The 21384-nt window shown below is 45.3% G+C and overlaps 1 protein-coding gene and 1 long non-coding RNA gene across 2 annotated transcripts; both read right to left on the reverse strand.

Annotated features, from left to right (window-relative positions):
• Positions 1–1300: 1300 nt before the first annotated feature.
• Positions 1301–14121, reverse strand: LOC138488804 (uncharacterized). Its single transcript, XR_011274719.1, has 3 exons — positions 11964–14121; positions 3866–3933; positions 1301–1412 (listed from the first exon to the last, which is right to left on the reverse strand). It is a non-coding gene; the product is annotated as an uncharacterized lncRNA (long non-coding RNA).
• Positions 14122–17202: 3081 nt separating this feature from the next.
• Positions 17203–21084, reverse strand: HNRNPA3 (heterogeneous nuclear ribonucleoprotein A3). The gene is made up of 11 exons (XM_069616117.1): positions 20947–21084; positions 20215–20337; positions 19840–19986; positions 19515–19725; positions 19206–19298; positions 19009–19113; positions 18758–18850; positions 18262–18435; positions 17960–18100; positions 17661–17743; positions 17203–17568 (listed from the first exon to the last, which is right to left on the reverse strand). Exons 1-10 carry the CDS (start codon positions 20950–20952, stop codon positions 17676–17678), a joined length of 1161 nt encoding a protein of 386 aa, XP_069472218.1. The 5' UTR covers positions 20953–21084; the 3' UTR covers positions 17203–17568; positions 17661–17675.
• Between the last annotated feature and the right edge of the window lie 300 nt (positions 21085–21384).

Consider the following 21384-nt stretch of genomic DNA (forward strand, 5'->3'; position numbering starts at 1 on the left):
TACATTGAGAACTGCAATAGTAAGCTTGCCATTTGGGTGGGGTTGATGCACTGTGAGGCGTGGTTCCCTCAGTGCTAAGTAAGAAATTTGTTTCCACTCATGAGGCACAGGATTGCCTGCTCAGTTATCTGCCCTGATGTTCTCATAAACTGCCAGGTGTAAGGCGAATAGGAAGATGCAATTAACATTTTGTAGACACCAGCCAGAAAGGTCTATGGCTAAAAGGCAGATTAGGATCTCATCCACCTCTTCCTAGCATGTGAATCTATGAAAGATCCAATGTTGGAGAAGTTGCGCTTCTCACATGAATCTATGACAGCCCCAGCATGTAAAGGGTACTGTCAGGTGCTCATGCTCCAAAGGCACTCCATAGAAAGCCTCATTGGTGCTAGCTACAAGGTTGCCGGTAATTCTGGTGGTAATCCACCAATTACTGATACCACCACTTGGTCAGGCAGTATGCTGGACGCATTATCCCCAGTGGAAATACTGCCAATTACAAGTGGTGGTGCAAACACCCCCTCCCCCATCTTTGAGGTTAAGTGGCATTACCTCCACCAGCTCGAAGCAACTCCTCCACTTTTACCTCCAACAATGGGCAGTATTACCATTTGGTAATGCCCCCGGAGGCAATACCAGCAAACTTGTAGTTTGGCAGTGTGAGGGAATTTAAAAAAAAAGTAAAACAGAATTACCTCCACCCTCCCCCTAATCCCCAGGACACAAATCTCACACTGGACAATATATTGCAGCAGCAACTATCAGAATTATTAGATGTTTCCAACTGATGGTCAGACCTAGCACATACAGCAAATGGATGAAACTACTTGCATGGGTTGCCGATTCATGTCAGTCACCTTGGTGAAAACCTTTAGAGCTGAACTAAAAACCAAAAGGTGGTACGAACCCTGGTTTGAAAAGCATACTAACCTTCTCAGCTTTCCAAGCAGGTATTTACACACCGGCATCTTGTAGACCCAGAGGGGTAGAGACTAGTCCTCCAACCTCTTACCCTTTTATGAGTGGGTAAAAACCGGAAAAGTCCTGCCACGGGGGATGGATACTCAGCTCAATTACACCCAGCTTAATCAATTTCCGTTAGAGAACATGAAAATTGTTCGGGAATGAGGGGCCTGGTAGGGGACCACTTCACACTCCGTGCCCTGTGGTAGGTTGTGGCACTTACTGAAGGAAAAACAAACATGAGCTCAGGTTCTGACCATTTATAATTGGCCCATCCCAGCTACCAAGAAAGGTTGTTGGGAGTGGATAAGCCCGACAAAACCACAGTGCCACAACATAAGTAAAAATATTTTATTAATTGTCCAAATGTGATTTAATAAAACGACGATACAAAGCAAATTCGTGCCAGCTGGAAAAGATATATTTCGTAGCAACATTTTCTTCATTGCCTAGATGTAGAAAAGAAAACAAAATCACATCAGAATTGGGTTGAAATACATCCAAAGAGGAATACTAATTATCACCATTACGTGCATTTCTTTACTTTTACTATAGTTGACACCAATACCAACGATCGGCTATATACAGATATACCAGAAGTCCAAGGTTCTCCCCCCTCCCCCAGCCCCCCAAAACAATCAAAATTACTTGAACCACCATAATGCCAACTACACCATCCATGCGGCCCAGTCCAGGGCACGGACTCAGATCGGAAGTCCATCTTAAATAGGTTCCACTTCAGCAGAAGCTTGAAGGTGTACTGCAATTAGTTTTAGAATTGACGAATGCTGGCTGAAACAGTTTCAGCTTGACTGAATATCAAGTCCTTGACACTTAGCCTAATACACACTCCTGAAGCAGTGCATCTTAAAGGCTTGGGGGATGAGCAAGCACAGGCCAGCACGAAAGACTAGTTTTATCAGGTAAACCCAGGCTGTTCAGTGCTTCCAACTGAACCCATTTAGCAGGCGAAGAATATTCTGGCTCTTGCCCTACACCGCACACAAATTTCAAATTTCAGTCGGACTGTAAAGCTCTGCATTAGTTACTCAACTCCATGGGATAAGATGCCTACTACATATACCTCTGCAATGTCAGGTGATGTTAGAGCATTTTTGCAGGGCCAATTCAAACATTTACCCTTACAAGGACAGCAACTATGCACTTTTAGATGATGCCAGGCAACAACTGACAGTATGTATATGCACCTGTCCTCCATCTACAGAACTGTGTAAGCATGTTCTAAAGGCACAATAACAAACATTTGGGATGAAGCAGTTTTGCAGGTGGGGTATCCTTTAGGGGTAAAGCGTGTCTATGAGAAGGGTTACATTTAAGCTTATCCGCTGGTTTTGGTGCTCGCTGAAACTGAAGTCCAGGTCATGGGTGCAATTATAGGGTGGCAACCATGCCCCCCCCCCCCCCCCCCAGACTTGTGGCATGCCTTGTTGCCACCTCTCCCCCATCGTTGGTGGGAGGGCTACATTGTGGCTGCCGCATTCATAGATCATGTAATTGGGACAGTGCGAGCCTGGTTTAGGTACCCAGCCAGGCTTGCATGGCCTCATTACATATCGCAGCGCTGAGCTCCGCTGCGTGCATGTTTGCTGGAGGACTGGGCTAAGGGTTGACCCTAGTGAGAGGTCACATTTGAACCATCATATTTGGGGTCAGGGGTGTATTGTATTTAGCATTGCAAGAGTAGGGCATCTTCAGATGACAGTGGTGCTCATTATGAGTCTGGCGGTAGCCCTGCCAGCCCAATGTGATTTCATGGATTGCCCAGGATCACACTCTTCGGTTAAATGGTGAAACTGGGATGGGGACATCTTCCCAGGTTTAGTAGATAGAGATATTTATGGTTTTGCTTTACATTTCATTTGCTCAAATAATGTATAGCAGTGCCTTGGAAGCAAACCACATAAACTAGCCTTCCATAGTTGACTGTACGCTATATACATGTACATCGTCAGGAATGAGAGAGTATGGCTTTAGTTTTATTCTCCCCATCCTGCAAGCAAGTCACAAAAGTATCATGCAGATTAACGTGAGCCGAACCCTTGGGTTTTAAAGCTACAGTAGTAATTTCATAAAGCATGCAACATTATGCACCCATCTCACTTCTGATCACTCCACATTTCACAACAAAAGTCCCTGTTAATAGTCACCCCCTCCCCTCCCTCCCATCAGTGCCCAATGGCTCACAGTGTAAACACGAGGACACTCTGCTTCCTGGAGCTCCTTGGGACATCGGCAGCGGGATACCTCTACCATTCAGACAGGGTAAAGTGTCCTGCTGCCAGGACAATAAGCATGCCGAGCAGGAATTGCTCGGCACACATTGTCCCGTCAGTGGTACTCCTTTCCCGTTGGGCACCCTCTTTGAGGTGCCACACGAGAGTGCCATTCCACTGGCAAATGTCCGGTCGGTCCTCCCACCCGGTACGCTATTGCTTGGGGTCATTTGAACACAGAAAAAACTAATTTGAATGTTGCAAGTAATTAATGATATCAGAATAAGCAAACAAATCAGTTTCAAAATCTTGCAGGCATTCTATTTTCCATTATGCCGATATGCTTGTTTTGAGTCGGTGCCCTGGTGGCAATAATCAAACACCAGATCCCTTCAGCCTGCTTGCAGGCCCTTTAGGTAGAGGGGGTGCAGGCTTTTGTTTACCGTTGTCAATGCAGTGAATTCTAAAGACAACATTTCAGAATACTGGCGGGTCTTTAGAATTTAATTTTAAAGATACGCCGTCTTATGAAAGTTATAACAGAGCGTCGGCAATGGTTTAGTGTTATCCAGAGACACCATCCACCCTGCCTCCCTCTTTCAGTTGTCATGACCCCCCCCCTCCCCATGCCCCCCAAAAGAATAACAGTACAAGATTCATTGTAATACCTCCAGGTCAGCCACAAGATGGGACACAGGAACAAATTAGCATGGTCCACTCCTATGTCATTGGGAAACTGGAGAAAAAGAAACGTCGAAAGTCAGTGGGGCTTCATGAACAAATTTCAGAACATGCCATTTCAACCAACAAAGCCACACCACAATACCACCTTCCTCGAGGTTCACCAGTTCAGAGACACTGAATAATGCACGAAAAAAATTCCATTCATTGCGATTATAAATCAACTTGCGGATGATGCAGCTCTCCAAAAAATAACATGCTCGCTGTTGTCAGATATTTCGATGCCCAGATGCAGCCCTAAATGAAGCGCTCTGGATAACTAGATTTGAGGGAGCGGCAGATTTACATTGAGCCTGAAAGGACATCCATTAGTGACCCTGGAGGTCATGGGGCAGAAATCGTCTAGAGACAACTTAGTACAAACCGACCAAGGGCATGCACAATTTACAAGGGAAACGAAATGTAGGGACAACCAAGGTGTGATACAATGCCACCACATTGATTTGAACTACATCTATCATTAGCCCTAGATGGCATACAATAGCGAGGGCACTCAGAGACAGAACGGATGTACAAAGTAGAATGGTCATTACACAATGTAATTAGGGATTCAAAGTGTACTCCCAACCCGAACGGTACATCCATCCAGTCACATATCTGGCATACAAAAAGCAGTTTATAGTTTTGTTTCCACACTGCCACTCTTTTACCATAATACAAAACGATGCAAGCCAAGTAAATAGGTTTTTCAATCGGTGCCCCAGAGGACACAGAAGCCTGTAAACAGCATGGGCAGGAAGGACCTTAATCGAGTTTCCATGGCGTGGTATCAATAGCCTTGTTGCAAAAGTTTCATGAATTAGAGACAGACCTTCACACATCCACATTTTTTACACTCTGCCTACTTTACCATCATCCCATGCCTCCATCTCCCACTTTAGTCACTAATCATGACAGTGCCACATCACTCTCCTGCTCCTCATCTAGTAAGGCCCATTGCCCATTTAGTGGCCTCACGGTACTTCAACCCTTCCTTGGACTTTTTGCTTTCTCAGTTTTCAAACAGCCACGGCCAACCCTCTCCAAAAATAAAGCAGCACTGGGCTGATCCTAACCTACCAGCTAACTTGCCCCATGCCTCTCCTTGCGCACCATTTTAAAGCGCTCAAAAGGGTTGCGTTCAACCGTCATACCAATTTCGTAGACATGCACAACCTTCAAGACAGCTTACATCAGGTTTCCCGCCCATCACTCCACAGGCACTGCTCTCATGAATGTGTTCACCTGCATCGCCGCCAAGTATTCCAACCCATCATCTATCCCAATTCTCCTTAATTCGTCTGTCTTCGACATGGCCAATCACTGCTCTCAACACTATTCCATTTTGGGATGAATTATCAAGCCCTTGCCTGGATTGAATCCTACCTCACCAACTGTATCCTGGAGCACCACTTCTTGACTCACTACTCTGTTCATATTCCACGAGTCTCTATCTTGGGTCTGCTCCTCTAAACTACACCTCAGCTTTGGGGGCACGAATCTCCTTTGGGCTGTTGTACGAACGATGACACCAAAAACTGTTTAGTTGATCATGCAACTTTACAAAATTTAAAACTCGCATCCTTAAAAATCATATTATAAGCACAAACAAATTAATATCATAGAATAAATGTCAGTACATTTGCAGAATCATCTCTATGGTGGCTCATGCATAGCTCTCTCAAGAACCTCATTGTGGTTAAGTTTAAAGATGCCATTATCCACATTTGGTGAAGTCAACAAAAGATATTCTACAAAGAACTTGGACATTTTCAAGTGTGTGCAGTCTACCAGAAGGTGTTCTCGCGTTTGTGTGGTTTTTCAATTTGCAAAAATCGACAAGTGCCTTTGGTTTTATCATGTAATCTTACAGCCAATAAAGGACGCGTTAGCCATAGGTCAAACCAAAGGTACATAAGTTGCATCTGATACATTTGCACAGAACTTGAACAGATATTTTGGGATGCGTTTTTTAAAAAATAAAATGTCCTGGCGAAGGACAAATTACATTCCTTCCATGTTTCATTCCAATCAGCAAGCCAGCGTTTTTGGATTATCAATTAGCATCTGGTCATACTTGCCATACCATATTGCTTCCAGGAGGCCAAAAGGAGTCAGTGAGGTTTCTGACAGATCTGTCAGAATAACAGAATCTTTCCATGTTGATGCATTTATTGTATAGCATAGCGTTCCATGATAAGATAGCCGTCATTGAGATCAATCCTAACTCGTATCAGACTATTTGCATAGGGAATCTTCCACAAGACTCCCCTTCAAATAGTCCCAGTCCGGATGAGGTAGTATGAGCCCCAGGTTATTGTCAGCCGATAAGAACATTTTCCATATTTGTGTACCAGTTTTGCCTGCGAACACATTGGGTTTCATTGCTGGTCTGATTTGCCATTCATATTTATACAGAGATGTATATTCATGGATTCTTTGTTTTCCCATTTTCCAATTGAATGACGAGGAGGTCCTTGAGGTTGGGTTTGGAATCAATCTCAATATCTTTGATTTGCTTATATTTATAGCAAGCATGCCGAGGCAAATTTTATTAGGCCACATAGTTGTCTTTGCAGCCCCATCACTGTTTGATCACATGACTAGGTTGTCAGCATACAGTAGGTATGAAATTAAAAAACAGAAAGTGGGCAGATGCTCATACAATTTGCAGATGTTTATACAAGTCTAATATTGAAGGCATTGCAGCCAAGATACAACCTTGATTCAGTCCCCTAAATATAGGGATAGGTTTAGATAGCAAGCCTTCTTGGGTTAGTTTCACTTGGACGGTTGTGTTCATAGTTAAAGTCTGAGATATTGGGGTAGCCTGCGTCTAATATTTTCCAAAGGTGTACCCTGGATATAGAATCAAACAGTTGTAAATCAATAAAGGCTAGTTATATGGGTTGCTTAGAACACCATACTTGATTTTTTTTCATGGCTGGCGTTAAAATGATTGCAGTACCTAGTCCAGCAACAAAGCCCGATTGATGCGGGTCCATAAATGTCTCCAAGCCAATTGTTTAGATCTTTTAATCTTGCAAAGATTTTCCATGGGATGCCAAGTAGTGCGATCGGGCAGAAGTTTGATGTTGTACCTGGATTGCCCTTCTTAAATAATGTCCATCAGTATTGAATTTATCCAGGTGGCCAGGATACGTCCTGCGTTTTTAACATCCTGAAATATTACATAAAGAATATTGCCTCATGCTTCCGGGTGGGCCGTTTAAGATCACATTTGACAGGCTCCGTTTTTGTATTAATATCATGTGGTTTCAAATTGGGCATGCAAAAGGTCATATTAGTTTGTATATTTCCCATAGATATAAGAAATGATAGCCTAAAAAGAAGCAATTTTGAACCAGTCAACTGGCACTGTGGAGTGTAGTATTGCATATTAACTGGGGCAGCCAGAGCCCATTTCATTTCTAGAACGTTCGCTATGGCATGTAGGCACAATTTTAAAATGTTCAACCATCGTTTATCACTTTGTCAGGATACAAAAGCATAGTCTATGATTGCTGTACACTAATCTCTTCAAGTTGGCAATACATAGTGTGTTCATATCTCCCAATTAATATTTTGTACAGTTTGGTTTCGTTAGCAATTAGAGAGCATTTGCTTTACAAAATCAAAGAATTCATCCTTGAGCAATGCAGGGTGCCAGTAAAGGTTTATAATGGCAACGTGGGACATTTCAGATTGCAATGAAGTCAAGAATATCAAAGTTGGATACAAGGGCGTGGAGATGCCCAAGCAAGGGTCGCAATCAAATCTATTTTCGTGCCAATTAACATACCAGCTCTCGGTCTGTCTTTTGCGCGATTTATGACAGGGATAGTTACCAGAGAATACATTTGGCCAAAGGGGTACATTTGTTATCCAGATCTCCTGGAATATAATTATATCATAAAGGTAACAACTGTTGGTTGTCTATTACTTTAGGACGCTGGCTTCAGTAAAAACACTTTGTATTTCTATTACAATTTGGTGACCTATCCTGGTCTCTCAACTGCGTACCTAAACTCGTCATGGGGCAATTAGCCGTTGTCCTTTTTCTCTATGGTTTTCTATTTCATAGAATCATTTGGTCTCTTGTTGCAGAGTGGTGAAGATATCATTTTCTCACAAGCCACTTTGTCAATGGGTAGAAAATGTAGGTGTTCCATATGGCGGGTCTAAGGGATCTTGCTGGAAACGTAGAAATTGAGTAGGTTGAATAATTCATAAGATCCTAATTTTCTACCGTTAAATGGTCATTTCCTGCTATAGGTGCAGGGACGGGTGTTTGAAATACAGATGGAATTTCTCTTGGTCTTTAGTGTTGTAAATTTGGAATTGGTTTTGCAATTGTGATCACATTTTAGGTGGCATTGTTAGGGCATCTATGACATTTTTTGCTTTACTCAAAGATGTTCTATTTCCTAGCAGTTTGATTTTGGCTTTTTTCATTGCTAGTGGGTTGGAATTTCTGTTTACAGAAAGACTTTATATTGGTTCTTGAGACTCGAGTAGGCAACCGGGCTCCATGTCAGATGGGCTCTATTCTCCACCGGAATCCGTTTCTACTATACTCACTCGGTGGATTTCTCTGGGAACCTGGATTTGCAGGTGGGTGATGTCTATTTTTCTATCAAAATACTCCGTAGATTGGTTTCAGGGTGTTTTAACATTTTCTTTAATTCAGCAGCAATCCAAACAACTTCATTGGCCAGGAGTTTTAACATGCGAGTAGATGATGGTTCATGTTGCATTTCCCAATGTTATGACTTTGCTTTTTAGAACAGGTTTACCACTTGCACCATTCCAAGATCCAGCCTTGTTTGGCAGGTGTAGCAGTTCACTTGTGCTCCATTCTTAAGAACTTGTGAGTATATTAAGTCTGTACACAAGTGTTCCAAGGGGGGGGGGGGGGGGGGGTACAGGGAAAGACAACGATCTTACTAGGCCGGTGACATTGAGATAGCGCAAGTGCAGGGGGGGCAGTGCAATACATAGGATAATAAATAAAGTGCAGACATCAGGTGCTGGTAGGGACTGTATAGGAAGAGAGTAGAAGGCAGTGAGGTCCCAGAAGGCCTCGTGGACAATGCAGCAGAGGGTTTCAAACTTAACCCTTGCAGCCACTGAGAGCCAGTGCAGACATTTCAGTCCCGAGACATACGATCCCTGGGCTTGAGTGTCAGTCCTGTTTGAGGATGGGGGCAGAGTAGAGGCAGCAGGAAGATTTAGAAAGTGGCTGTTGCATTAGTCCAGCCTAGAGAGAGAACCATAACTCTCTAGACAGCTTATGGGGCAGGGGAGTGGTGAGAGCAAAGGAAACGAATACTTGAGGTGCAGCTGGTAGTGAGACTTCCTAGGCCTGCCAGAGTGACAGGAAAGGAGAGAGCAGGTGCCCCAATGAGGAGTATCTCAGTCTTACTTGCATTAAGGGAAAGATCATTGGTGGCACACCACACCTGGATAGCTAAGTCAGAAATGTGAAGAGGTGGCTGAAGGAAGCCTGAAAATGAGCAGTGTCATCTGCACAGTACTGAAAGTTGAATCAGAGTGTGGCAATGCAGTGAGTGGGCAAGAAGTGCCAGATATTGGTTGAACAGCCAGGGAGAGGTTAGACCTGTGAGGAACACCACAGGTAGAGGGGAAGGACCCAAGTTGGACCTGGGAGGAAAGAAATCAGCCAAGCCAGGGCCTGATGGTACTCAGGTTATCATGGAGACGGTTGTGCAGGATGGCACGGCCGACTGTAAAGGCAGAAGAGATAAAGTAAGGTGAGGACAAAAGGGGTGTTGGATCAAGGTTAGTGCGAAGTTCAGTGTCAGTTAGGTAAATTGGCATCTAGTGTAGAAGATTTCAATTAGTTACCATTGGGAATCAAACTTTCATCTGCAGGTTGTCAGGCAAGTGTCACATTCAATGATTTAGAACGTTTTCCTTTTTAACCATATGTTCAGTTTTCCAGAGGTCTGGAGCATCTCTTGCAGAGAGCCTGTTGGGGCAGCTACTTGTTGATTTTCAGTGATGGGTCAATGTGAAGCATTGCGGATTCTCAATGTATAAACAGCCATAGCAATGAAGCAGGTCAATCATTGAGTGATGGCACTAGAAACATTGAGGGGTTCCATTGAAATCACAGCGGTCGCAACAAAAGATTGTTACCAGCATCACACAAGGGATGCGACAGTAAGGTCACAAGAGCGCAGTCAGCTAGCAGCACTCCTCAAGCAGACCCACGTTGCGTGCAACATTATAACGTGCTTACTGGGAGGAGTTGCCTTATCCCAGGGAGTCTAGTCTCATATGTTGAAGCAAGTTGTAAGACGTTAAGAACATACAACTGCAAAACGCTTTCCAGTCCCGTTTAGATATGAATCCCATGATCTCATCCAGGGATTGAAATACAGCACAGAGGTGAGCACGAAAGGAACATTCTGCCCAGCAGGAACAGCAGCTCGAGCTCCCCCACAATGCGCCCATTTTCTCGTCTTCTCATGAGCTCTATCCAAATGTCCATGCTGTTAAGCTACCAAAACAGGTGCCATTTCCTGACAAAAGCTTGCGTGCCTGTATATCCAGTCCCATCAGCACTCCCCCCCTACTCTTTCCTCAGCATCACCTATGACCCTTCTCACACCTCCAAAACTGAACAGCAGCTCACCTCAACCCCCTACAGATAATTAAGCACCTCCTTCCAACACCACGAACCTCTTAACCACCCTTTTTGAAGTCCACTACTGCACCAGAACGCCCATTAGTCTCCAAACTAAGCAGCCCTCAACCAGATTAACTGTGCTAGCAGGACTCTGAACTATCACTTAACACCTACTCCCTCATACTGTCACCAGGCTGGAGGTCTCAATACACAAAACGATCCATGGTTAAGGCACCACTGCATCCGTCCCAAAGCTACAAGCCGCCCGCCCGTCATAATTACTTTGCTCTCTTCTTGCTCCACTTACATGGGATTCTTTTACCCCAGACATTTGAGAAACAGTCCACATGGAGGACTACGTGCTCAGTTATCCCCTTAACCTACACCTCATCTGCCTGCTAGCTAACACCCCCTCCCCCACCTCCACCTCCAACATGCCTCCAATCTAGCACTTTATCATGATCACAACCCGATCACAGTAGGCCTATCACAAGAAAAAAAACGCATGTCCGCTTTACTCCCTGGCAACTTCCCCCCACAACCTGGTTAGAATGTTCAAACTGACCCCATTGTAAGAAGCCAACTGCCTCAACAAATCTGATCTCTATTGTATATAAGTGCATGTTTCCTCCTGTATATAAAAAGTGGAGGCAGCACAAGGCACGAAGGGTGGGGAATGTGTGATGGGGAGATAGTAAACTTGTTTCCAGTTCCCATTTTATTTTGTATTTGTGCATTGGTAAAGTGCTTCATCGTAAATTGTGTTTGAGCACCCACAGGGCAGCTGGGAGGAACGCGAGAACAAAATGCAAAGAAAGTATTTGGGTCCTATCTAGGCCTTTTGAGAATTCAGCAGAACATGGGAAGAGGGGTAAGGTCTAGAGTTCCACTGAGGAAGTGCTAGGGAGTAAGTTACAAGCAGCTGTAAGGGTCGGACAGATCACTTAGTGAGAGCGGTCAACTACCAATACGACGTGCAGGTCAGTGGGTGTCCCACAAACGCAAGTTATGGGGGGGGAGGGGGGGGGGGTAGTCACCAATCTCAGCAACTGCGTGGTTTAGGGAAGGCTAGGAGGTGAAAGGTAAAGTGTAGGCCTGCTATTTAACAGGAAATCCGTGAAGGACAAGACACGTGAGCATGAAGGGCTGCCTCCCATTAGCGCAACCACCTTCTCGTCCCATTTACCTTAGTAGGAAATGATAAACGTGCGCATGGGTAAAGGGATTGCTGCAATGGCCTTTTTGTCCAATCCTTGGCCCACACCATATGACAACGAAGAGGGATCAAGACAATACAGTTGCATGCACAAGTATAACTGTCTAGTATAATAAAATGAATGGCTCATCAAACACGTGAAATCTAATTAGTATGTCAGACTAACAAGCCTTACCTATGCAAAATCCCCAAGAAGACAGTAAAGACGATCACTCTTAGGCACGTTAGCGTCATTCAGCCTGTAGATGAAAGTAAACAGTTTGTTAGTAATGCATCCCAAAAACCCACTTTAATTCGGAAAAATGTAGGCAAACCTTACCTATGCTCATTGCCCTTCCTTTCAGGCCTTTATGCTAGACTTAGTCACCTGAAGTAGCTATCACTCCAAAAGATGAAGAACTCGGCTAGACTCCTCGATATTTCAGCTGTAACAAGTAGGGTAACTAGCTTGGGGAAGGCTGCCCACTACAGCACAATATCGCTCGCCCGTCTCAGGAACTTGTAGTTGTATCTGCTGCCTTTCCAAATTATTCTGACTTCGCCACACTGAATTGGCTGCAGGCATCCTGTTCTATTGGGTCTCCTTTGATCCACTTGTTAAAAAAGTTGCACGCACATTATGGTACTCTTTCGTTAAACTGGTTATGAACATTAAGCATGCTATTTATACACACCATCACCAACGTTATCGTTGAATGCATCTACACACTTCGTTTAGAACATTGACTTACATAAATAGTACTGGAGCACACACCAGGGGTCTGCAAAATGGCTCTTCGGTGTTGCACTATGATCCCACAAAGCAGGCTGGGGTGTATTTCATTCCAATTATCTGGCGAGCTACAGGTTGCAGACCCCGGCATAAACCTAGCAGGGGATCTGCTAGAGTTGACAAGTGGCTCTTTTAAAATGGAGATCAGTTTGGGGTTTCAGCATTCCAATGCATTGTAGGTTAAGGACCAGAGAAATTGTGCATGAAACATTGCTGCAAGCCATCGAACCGGTTATAAGATACAATTAGTGTAGCATGGAACTGGAAATCTGTGAGGCATGAGCACTGACCACATCAGTGCACAGGTGAGCTGCAGGATTGCCGTTTCCATAGCCATTGCCCAATAGGGGGGGGGGAGGGGTGGTCAGACTAACTATCAGCTATATCTTCCTCAGAGGTACTCTACCTTTTCTCACTCCCCAACGGCTCACTGTCATCGGAGCTCTGGTTCCGCCTAGGCTGGATTATTGCAACAGCCTCTGCCTCAACCTCCTCTCCGCCAAAAACTGCCTGTCCATCGCCAGAGCCACTATAGGTACAAAACTAGACTACTGTAATGCCCTGTTCCTAGGCACCTCCGCCCACAACCTAAAAAAACTCCAAATCACGCAAAACAATGCGCTCCGGGCAGCACTGTCCATTCCAAAAAGAGAACACATCTCGCAAGCAAGGAAAGATGCCCACTGGCTACCCGTGAAGGAACGCATACTTTTCAAAGCCATGACCATCACACATAGATGCCTATCCCTGGATGCCCCACCCTATCTCGCAGAAAGAATCACACCGAAAGCCTCCATCAGACCCACCAGAGCTCACCGCACCAACATGATTGATGTCCCCACGTTTCAAAGATCCAGGGCGGGAGGAACCAGCTTCCAACACCTCGCACCTAAAAACTGGAACTCCTTACCTACCTCACTAAGGAACGAAAAATCATACCATACCTTCCGTAAAAACCTCAAAACCCTCCTATTCCGCTAAAGTCTTCCACATGCACTCTCATGCTTGCATTGTAACCACAGCATAGCATAACCTCTAAGCTCAATGTTTATTACCAATGTGAAATGTACTCGGTAACTCGGTTTACATCTGTAAACACATTCCTATGCTTGTGTTCATGACTAAGTCTGCTGTAACAGCGCCACGATGCCCCAGGGCAGTTCTGTGCGCTTTATAAATGCAAATAAATAAATAAATAAACTCATCCAGAGCAGCACTGCAAGATGCAACTTTGGCCTCAAGCCCAGGGACTGCATCTGACAGTGAAATCCCTTCACTGGCTCCCTGTGGCTGCAAGGATGGTCTTCTGCAGCTGGGACCTAGCTACCAGCAACACTGCCTACCCAAATACTGTCCCTCAAGAGCCCTCCGATCATCTACCTCCAACATTAAGTGAGATGGTTCTCCAAGTGGAGATCCTTATCCTCAGCAGGTGCCTCCCTCTTAAGTAGCCTCCCCGTCACCCTCAGCCCGATTAAATTCCAGAAATGTAGTCTTCCCTGCTAACCTAGCTCTCCCTTATAACTAGCTGACTGGCCGCCTGGAGTACCTCAGTGTCTCACCAGTCCCCAACCGCCCCCTTTCGCACTTGCCTCCGGGCGCTACACCCCACCTATACTACTCCACTGGAGAAATAACTCAAGAGCGACTGCACTTTCCAGTCTCCACTGACCAAGTGCACTTGGACCTCCGTGACCGCCTGTGCAATTGCACGACCCGTACGCACTGTGCCTGAAAATATTCTTGTCTTCACCCCTTAATTGCACTGGAAAAACTGCAGAATCACCATTAGGCCAATTTGCGGCATGTACTACACAGTGCACACTATCATATTCTCAGAATTTCACGTGCTGAGCAAACCCCCCCCCCCCCCCCCCCGAATCCCCTATTGAGCACTAGGTACTTAAGACAAGAAAATAATGGCAGACAGCCATTCAGCAGCTTTGCCAGTCTGGTGGAAGGAGGTGGTCATCCTGCTATTGGGTACACTTCTATGTATCACGGCTGTTCTCATGTGAGTCAGTCCCCAAGCCTCTGCTGTTGGGGTACGGTTCACCGAAAGGACGATAAACTCGCTCCAATCACTGACAAAAGTTGGCATGGAGGCTTTTGACATGTACCAACATTGCCAGTGAACTAAGTTGCATGGGAGACAATTTGGTAAATCAGCCAAAGGTTCCTTCAGGTTATGTGCCAGAATATTATACATCTATCTTTTCTTTAGAAGCAATTCCATTCCGCAGACTTGGAAAAACATCCACTGTTATCATGCGTATAAAAAGGGGGACCGCTCGATTACCAGCTAACCCAACTCGGACCTGCGGCAATCTTGCTATTCAACCTAAATTCACTGCTAACTTATTTGGTACCGGATTTGGCCGGTAGCCAGCGGCTACTCAGTAACAAATATTGTTATGTCCTCATTTAATGCATAATACCCATTAACATTAATAAACGTGGGCGCCTGACCCTACTCAAGCAAGTCAAGAGTACTCGCTGCTCTTATGGGTGGGTGGCTCGATCATTCTCCCCAAACGTGTATATTTAAAATATACGACCCATATCTTTACTATATATAAAAATCATGGTGTGCGGAAATGGCTCACATCGGAGTGAGGTTTATTGGAAATGGACCTGCAAAGTTACCTAGAAAACAGAATTGTTGATCTACACAAGTGAGGCAGTGTTTGAGTCGCATTGGCGCCAGCATATTAGCACATTTAGTTGGGAAAATGAGGAATCTCGAGAATCGGGGTACTGGATAAACGGAAAATTAGATGGTGAAAAGTTCAGAGAGCAACTATTGTGCCGGTGTGTAATAAGACGGTGGGGGTGTCAGTCATTCAATACTCAAGGAAGCAGGAAAATTAATCTGACCGCGAGGATATTGTTTTGATGGCATAACTTGTATGCGGGTGCTGAATGTCGCGACTGCAATATGCATATGGGACAGACCTCAAGTCTGTTGTTGGTTTTACGATTAAGGGTAAAATCACTAATAGAGCAGTGGTCTGCTCCCCATATTTTACTCGAGGGGCTCCGCAAAACAAGTTTGAATACCACTGGCAGTGTGTGAAGAAGTACTGACGTGTGCTAATGTGACATTCTGATGGCAACAGCTAGAAACCACCAGTGTGAGAACAAGGGTCAAGTTGTCTGCGGGACCTGGAAGGTTACTGCCATGGGCCGTATGACATGGCCAAGTATTCACCAGATCCAAATCAGACCAACATACGGAGGCGGCACGAGGAGTCATTGAAAGAGGGACACAGGGCGTTAAGAAAGTAATCCGGCCGCAGAGCACAAGAGGATGGTGGGTGCCGAGGCGCAGACCACGCCAATGAGCAGCAAATTAGTTGGCATCAGCAGTGACATCGCAAAGAGCACAACAGCCGCTATGCTGCAATGGGGTGGGGGGCGAGGGACACGATGGTTTGATAACCGCATATCGCATCCAATGTACGCGCTGCCCGATATGGGACATGGTCACCTCGGTCATAACGTTATGTACACTAAGTCCCCAAAACGTTTAGAATTGGGACATTGCAGCCAAACTACTTGTGGATGAAAGCAGCGCCAAGTTGGCTGTTACCTGCATCTAGGACCAAATACTCGGGCAGACCCAACAACCCCACGTAAACTTGGCATGACTCACCAATTCGCTGCGGTTTTCTAAGTGTAGGTACGCCAAGACGTTTTGGCCGTGTCCTTAGCCGAAGAAAACACAAGCTAGACCCACTCCTAGATGTGCATCATGCTTGCACGCACAGCTGGACGATCAGCTACTTCCAAGTTAACTGCAGTCTGGCGAGTAACTCGGCCCCTGCAGCATAAAAGGGGCGCTTTAAGGTGGCCCATCCTAGGGTCACATTTGGTAGAACCCCTGCACATCCGAGCAACAGAATAAGTGGGTCAGATATAACGCTGTGACCCGTACTAAGAGTAGACCCATGTCCGCGAGGTGCTAATTTTCAACTCCATACATTAAGGTGAAGTTGAAGAGCAGGGCCAAAATGTTTTGTCCCGCAGAAGCTCCTACATAACGGCAGGACCCCGGGGCAAGCGCAGGACACATACTTGCAAACTGGCGCCGCTGCCACTGCCCCACTTGCTCAAATTACTAGAAAGAACTCGTGTCCCCGCACCGCGTGCCAAGTGTTCACCAAGCAGCCTCCATGCGTGGGCAGGATTGCCCCGTCTAACCCCATTTGGTACTTACTATCTACATCACAGCAACCATTGAAATGAGCAATTACATAGCGGTACCCCCCGCAGGAATGAGTGGAACACTCATAACAATAAGGGTCAGTGGATTCATTGCCATTGCCGGGACCATATACAATCAAACTTCTGCAAGGTGCACAAAACCACATTAAAAATAAGAGCAGTCTGCACCCAGTTTTTAGTCCAAAACCCGTTCGGGCTTATTTTAATCGGATACATTATGTCTGAATTTGGAGCATTTCCCCCAGGATAGTATTTATACGCTCAATGCCCAGTGCTATGTTGCACATGAGCTTGTAGTCCATCCTACCAAGTAGGAAATTAATGAGCCAAACATTGCATTTAGCCGTACAGCAGATCACACCATCCAATATTTACACCCTTCGGACCCGATGTGGAAAAACTGAACTGCGATATGTAAAAGTTAAAAAGTCCTCAATTTCTTTATTCCTGGCATTACTAGCACAATTTACAGGGCAATATACCTGATGAAATGAAAAATAAGAGACAAAACTACAACAGATAAAAAAACGACCTCAGGAATGTACATCTAAATCAACACTACATTGTAATCAACAGCTGCACTTTGTTTCGCAAACTGTGGCTATGAGTCCTGAACAAGAACGATCTCCTGTTTAAGCTGCAGTAACTTTTTCTGCCTATGGATCATCGCTCCTTCTGTGGTAGATTTACAGTTCCTCCTAATGCACATGGACGACTGTCTCTCTCAAAGTAACCTGCAGCTTTCCTGACAACTCCTCGCTCTCCTGCTAAGAACTGTAGCCTGTTGAATAACATAGGACAAGAAAATAATATTACTCAGTGTAACTGTTACACACGGGTTGATCTTTTCGTCAAACGGATTCTAAAACATACCTTTCAGCTTCAGCCTTAAAACCTTCGGCCACCATACCCGCCACCACTTCCTCCGCCACTTCCTCCTCCAGCTCCATAGCTGCCTGAAATGACCAAAGACAAACGTTTCGCATACGTGAACTCAGTCCCCCGAACAAACCCGACAGCTGGAAGCATACACCGAAGAAACGTCTTTCAGCCCCTGCCACCCCCACCTAATCACTAATGCCCCAGGATGTTTCATACCTTAGTTACGGAAGTGTTACCCTTGCATTTCAACCAAGTAAAAATGTCGACAATAGCGCCGTTTTAGTACTCACCACCACCGCCATAGGGACTACTGCCAGAACTTCGTCCACCGCCAAAACCACCACTTCCACCCTTCATTGGACCGTAACTAGACTGTTGCTGACCACCATAGTTCCCAAAGTCATTGTAGCTACCACTGCCGCCATAGCCACCTGTATGGATGGACAAAGGGAGCGTTATCAAGCGGATACCGCACCACCCGACGTTCAGTTATTACTAGAATTGACACTAGACAAGGTGTACTTTTTATATAACACCGACAGACCTGAGAGCAGAATTAAAATCATTTGACGGTAGGACCACACGAACTTACCGCCACCGCCTCCACTACCACCAAAGTTTCCTCCTTCGTTGTAGTTATCATAGCCTCCGCTGCCACCACCATACCCTCCACCGCCTTGGCTTCCATAGCCGCCGCCAGGACTACCACCATATCCCCCGCTTCTTCCGCCACCGTAGCCACCAGAGCCACCGCCATAGTTTCCACCTGAAAGAAACACCACGTTAGTCTTTTACATAGGATGCTGCGGTATCATTACAAAAAAGCCGACATGGTGACCATGTGCTATGAGTCGGCAACCTTAGAAACATCCTAGGGCACACCACCGATTCCTGGCCGTGGCATCAAGGGGCACCACATTCAGTTTGGCCTTCGATAAACGTGGTTTGTACAACATAAACTTCAACTTGACTTACGCCAGCTTGTCATACCCTCGGGTTCGTATTGGTTTCATTTAACCCCATATCTCCTGGGACCCATGCCGCAGGTTGTCAACCATGTCTTTGGATATAAATGACCAAAAACTTACCATCTCCACCATAGCCGTTGTACCCTCCATCTCCACCGCCATAGCCACGGTTTCCACCGCCGCCTCCACCACCGCCTCCGAAACCACCCGGCCCTTTAAAAAAATAAAATATATATCACTCTAATTCACTTCAATGGCAGACGGACCAACAGCAATCCAATAAGAGCAACAGATTTGCTACTAGGAACAATGACATAAATCCATGCCCATGTGCGCTAAACCCGTTACCCCCCATGCTACTATATAATTACCTCGGCTGCTAAAGTTTCCACCACCTCGGCCGCCGAAGTTGCCCCCGCCATTGCCAAAGCTAGCTTCTCGACCACCGCCAAAACTGCTTGCGCCACCACCACGACCTTTGAGAGTAAACGGTGGTTTAGGTTTATTAGATTTGACCACGGCGCGTTTCCGGACATAATGTTTCAATACAAGTCGGCCAGAAACTTACCTCCCCTCGGTGCTCCTGCGGTCTGCATCTCTTGCTTTGATAGGGCCTTTTTCACTTCGCAGTTATGCCCGTTGATCGTATGGTATTTCTGGACTGCAGGAGGGGTTACATATCGTTAGCTAAGAAGGCTTCCACAAGGCAAACGTGATTTACTTTAAAAAAAAATACCATAATTGCCAAATCACACCCGATGCCCCAAACGTAAGCGCCCCAGATTATGTACACATCTTTCCAAAACGTATCAACTACATAAATGGGCATAACATGCATTGTAGCAAAAAAAAAAAAAAAAAAAAGGACCAGACATACCAACAATTTTGTCCACTGTATCATGATCATCGAATGTAACGAATGCGAATCCCCTTTTCTTCCCGCTCTGACGGTCTTCCATAACTTCAATGGTTTCAATTTTTCCATACTCTTCAAAATAGTCTCTTAAGTGAAATTCTTCTGTGTCTTCTTTAATACCGCCGACGAATATTTTCTTTACGGTTAAATGTGCCCCAGGTCTTGCAGAGTCCTGCAATATGAACAGTTTGTGGTTACCCTACCGAGTCATGAAGAAAACATTCGAAACCACGTGGTCGATGGGTAGGAAGTATGGCATGGAACGGGGCGAAAAACAAAGACTTACTTCTCGCGACACAGCACGTTTTGGTTCTACAATACGTCCATCAACCTTGTGCGGCCTTGCAGCCATTGACGCATCCACCTCTTCCACGCAGGAGTACGTCACGAATCCAAAACCCCTGGATCGCTTTGTTTGTGGGTCCCTCATAACCTAAACGTGAAACATAGGTTATAGTGGAGACAAAGCCCACATGGCATAACAGGAAAGTGTGGGCTGTTCTCATTTACACAGTTAGGAGCTCTATATACTATGCCAACAGCTCCCTCTAGCTGCGACAACAGGCGGGGCTACTACACCCGGCACTTGCATTTGATATGGCCTTTTTATCATCTTTAAATTTTAAACTAAATAGCTACAATCGAAACCCTCGAAACTTACCACACAGTCCGTTAATGTGCCCCATTGCTCGAAGTGTTCCTTTAAGCTTTCGTCTGTTGTTTCAAAGCTCAAGCCTCCGATGAAGAGCTTCCTCAACTGTTCCGGCTCCTTGGGATCTCGGCCCTATATATAAAAAAAAATAAAAAAAAACGTTTTAAGACACGGAGGATCGCAGGAGTGCGCGGGACCAACAAAAATGGTGGTTATTCGTGTCGTACTAACTCGAAAGCACTTAAATTATGTAATTAAACAACGGAAGACTAGATTCAAAAGCCTGTTCACAAAATGGAGGACAGGGCGGAAGCGCGCAGAGTCCCTCCTCCCACTCCACGATGCCGCTCTTTTTCCTACTGTGCCGCCATTTCGCGGCTTGAGCGCCATTACTAGCGATATTGTTTCATAGCATTCTATCAAAGGCATTTCGCGGCGAATAAGTGCGTAATATAGCGATACTGTCGAATGATTAAGAATATCGTGCCATCGTCGTGGCTCGAGAAAGTGTTCTTCTACCAAGGAAGGCACCGGCGATTAAAAGAAAATTAAGCTTGAAACCGAAACAAAACGCCTAGTTTTGTTATAGTAAGCCAAGCCGTTCTACCACCATGAAGACTACACAACGCCAGAAACTTTCCCCCAAAATGTACATATAAAAGGAAAAAACACACAATAATTAAATACTTGTCTAAGCTTTCCAGTCCAACTCAGAGAAAACGGTGTAAAACAACCACTTACGTCCATTGCTGCTACTTATGCTGCGAGACTCTTCGATGTTAGACCGTTCACCAAGGAGGAGGAAGAAGAAGAGGCAGAGTCGTAGTCGCCGCACACGTGATAAATGAGGAGGGCGCGCGCACGGCCTTATGAAGGATGGAGCGTGGCGCCAATGGGCTCGCACCGGAAAAGGCGGGCTCTGGAAATCACTAACACGCCCTCCATGAACATAGAAAAAAGGCGAACATTTCATACGTCATCGCTGTTGCACTTATGTTATTTGCATATTTGATGTTATTTCTCAGTTCACCGATTTGTTGTACATCATTGTGTTCTTATTTAAAATGAATAAAAAATATTAAACACACAATGCTGGTGGGATAGTCTTTAAAGATAAAGTGAAATTTGTTCTTGCCAAGTACAGTGCATGAGAGAAGATTGTGATTGTGAAAACTCTAC

The sequence above is a fragment of the Ambystoma mexicanum genome, chromosome 9 (genome assembly GCF_040938575.1).
Source record: "Ambystoma mexicanum isolate Mex_15411 chromosome 9, UKY_AmexF1_1, whole genome shotgun sequence".
NCBI classification, from domain to species: domain Eukaryota; kingdom Metazoa; phylum Chordata; class Amphibia; order Caudata; family Ambystomatidae; genus Ambystoma; species Ambystoma mexicanum.

Coding starts and splice junctions, on each gene's coding strand:
- HNRNPA3 (XM_069616117.1), bottom strand. Junction 18,851..19,008: donor TGGAAACTTTAGCAGCCGAG/GTAATTATATAG, acceptor ATTTTTTTAAAG/GGCCGGGTGGTTTCGGAGGC. Junction 17,744..17,959: donor TAGTCCCTATGGCGGTGGTG/GTGAGTACTAAA, acceptor TGGTCATTTCAG/GCAGCTATGGAGCTGGAGGA.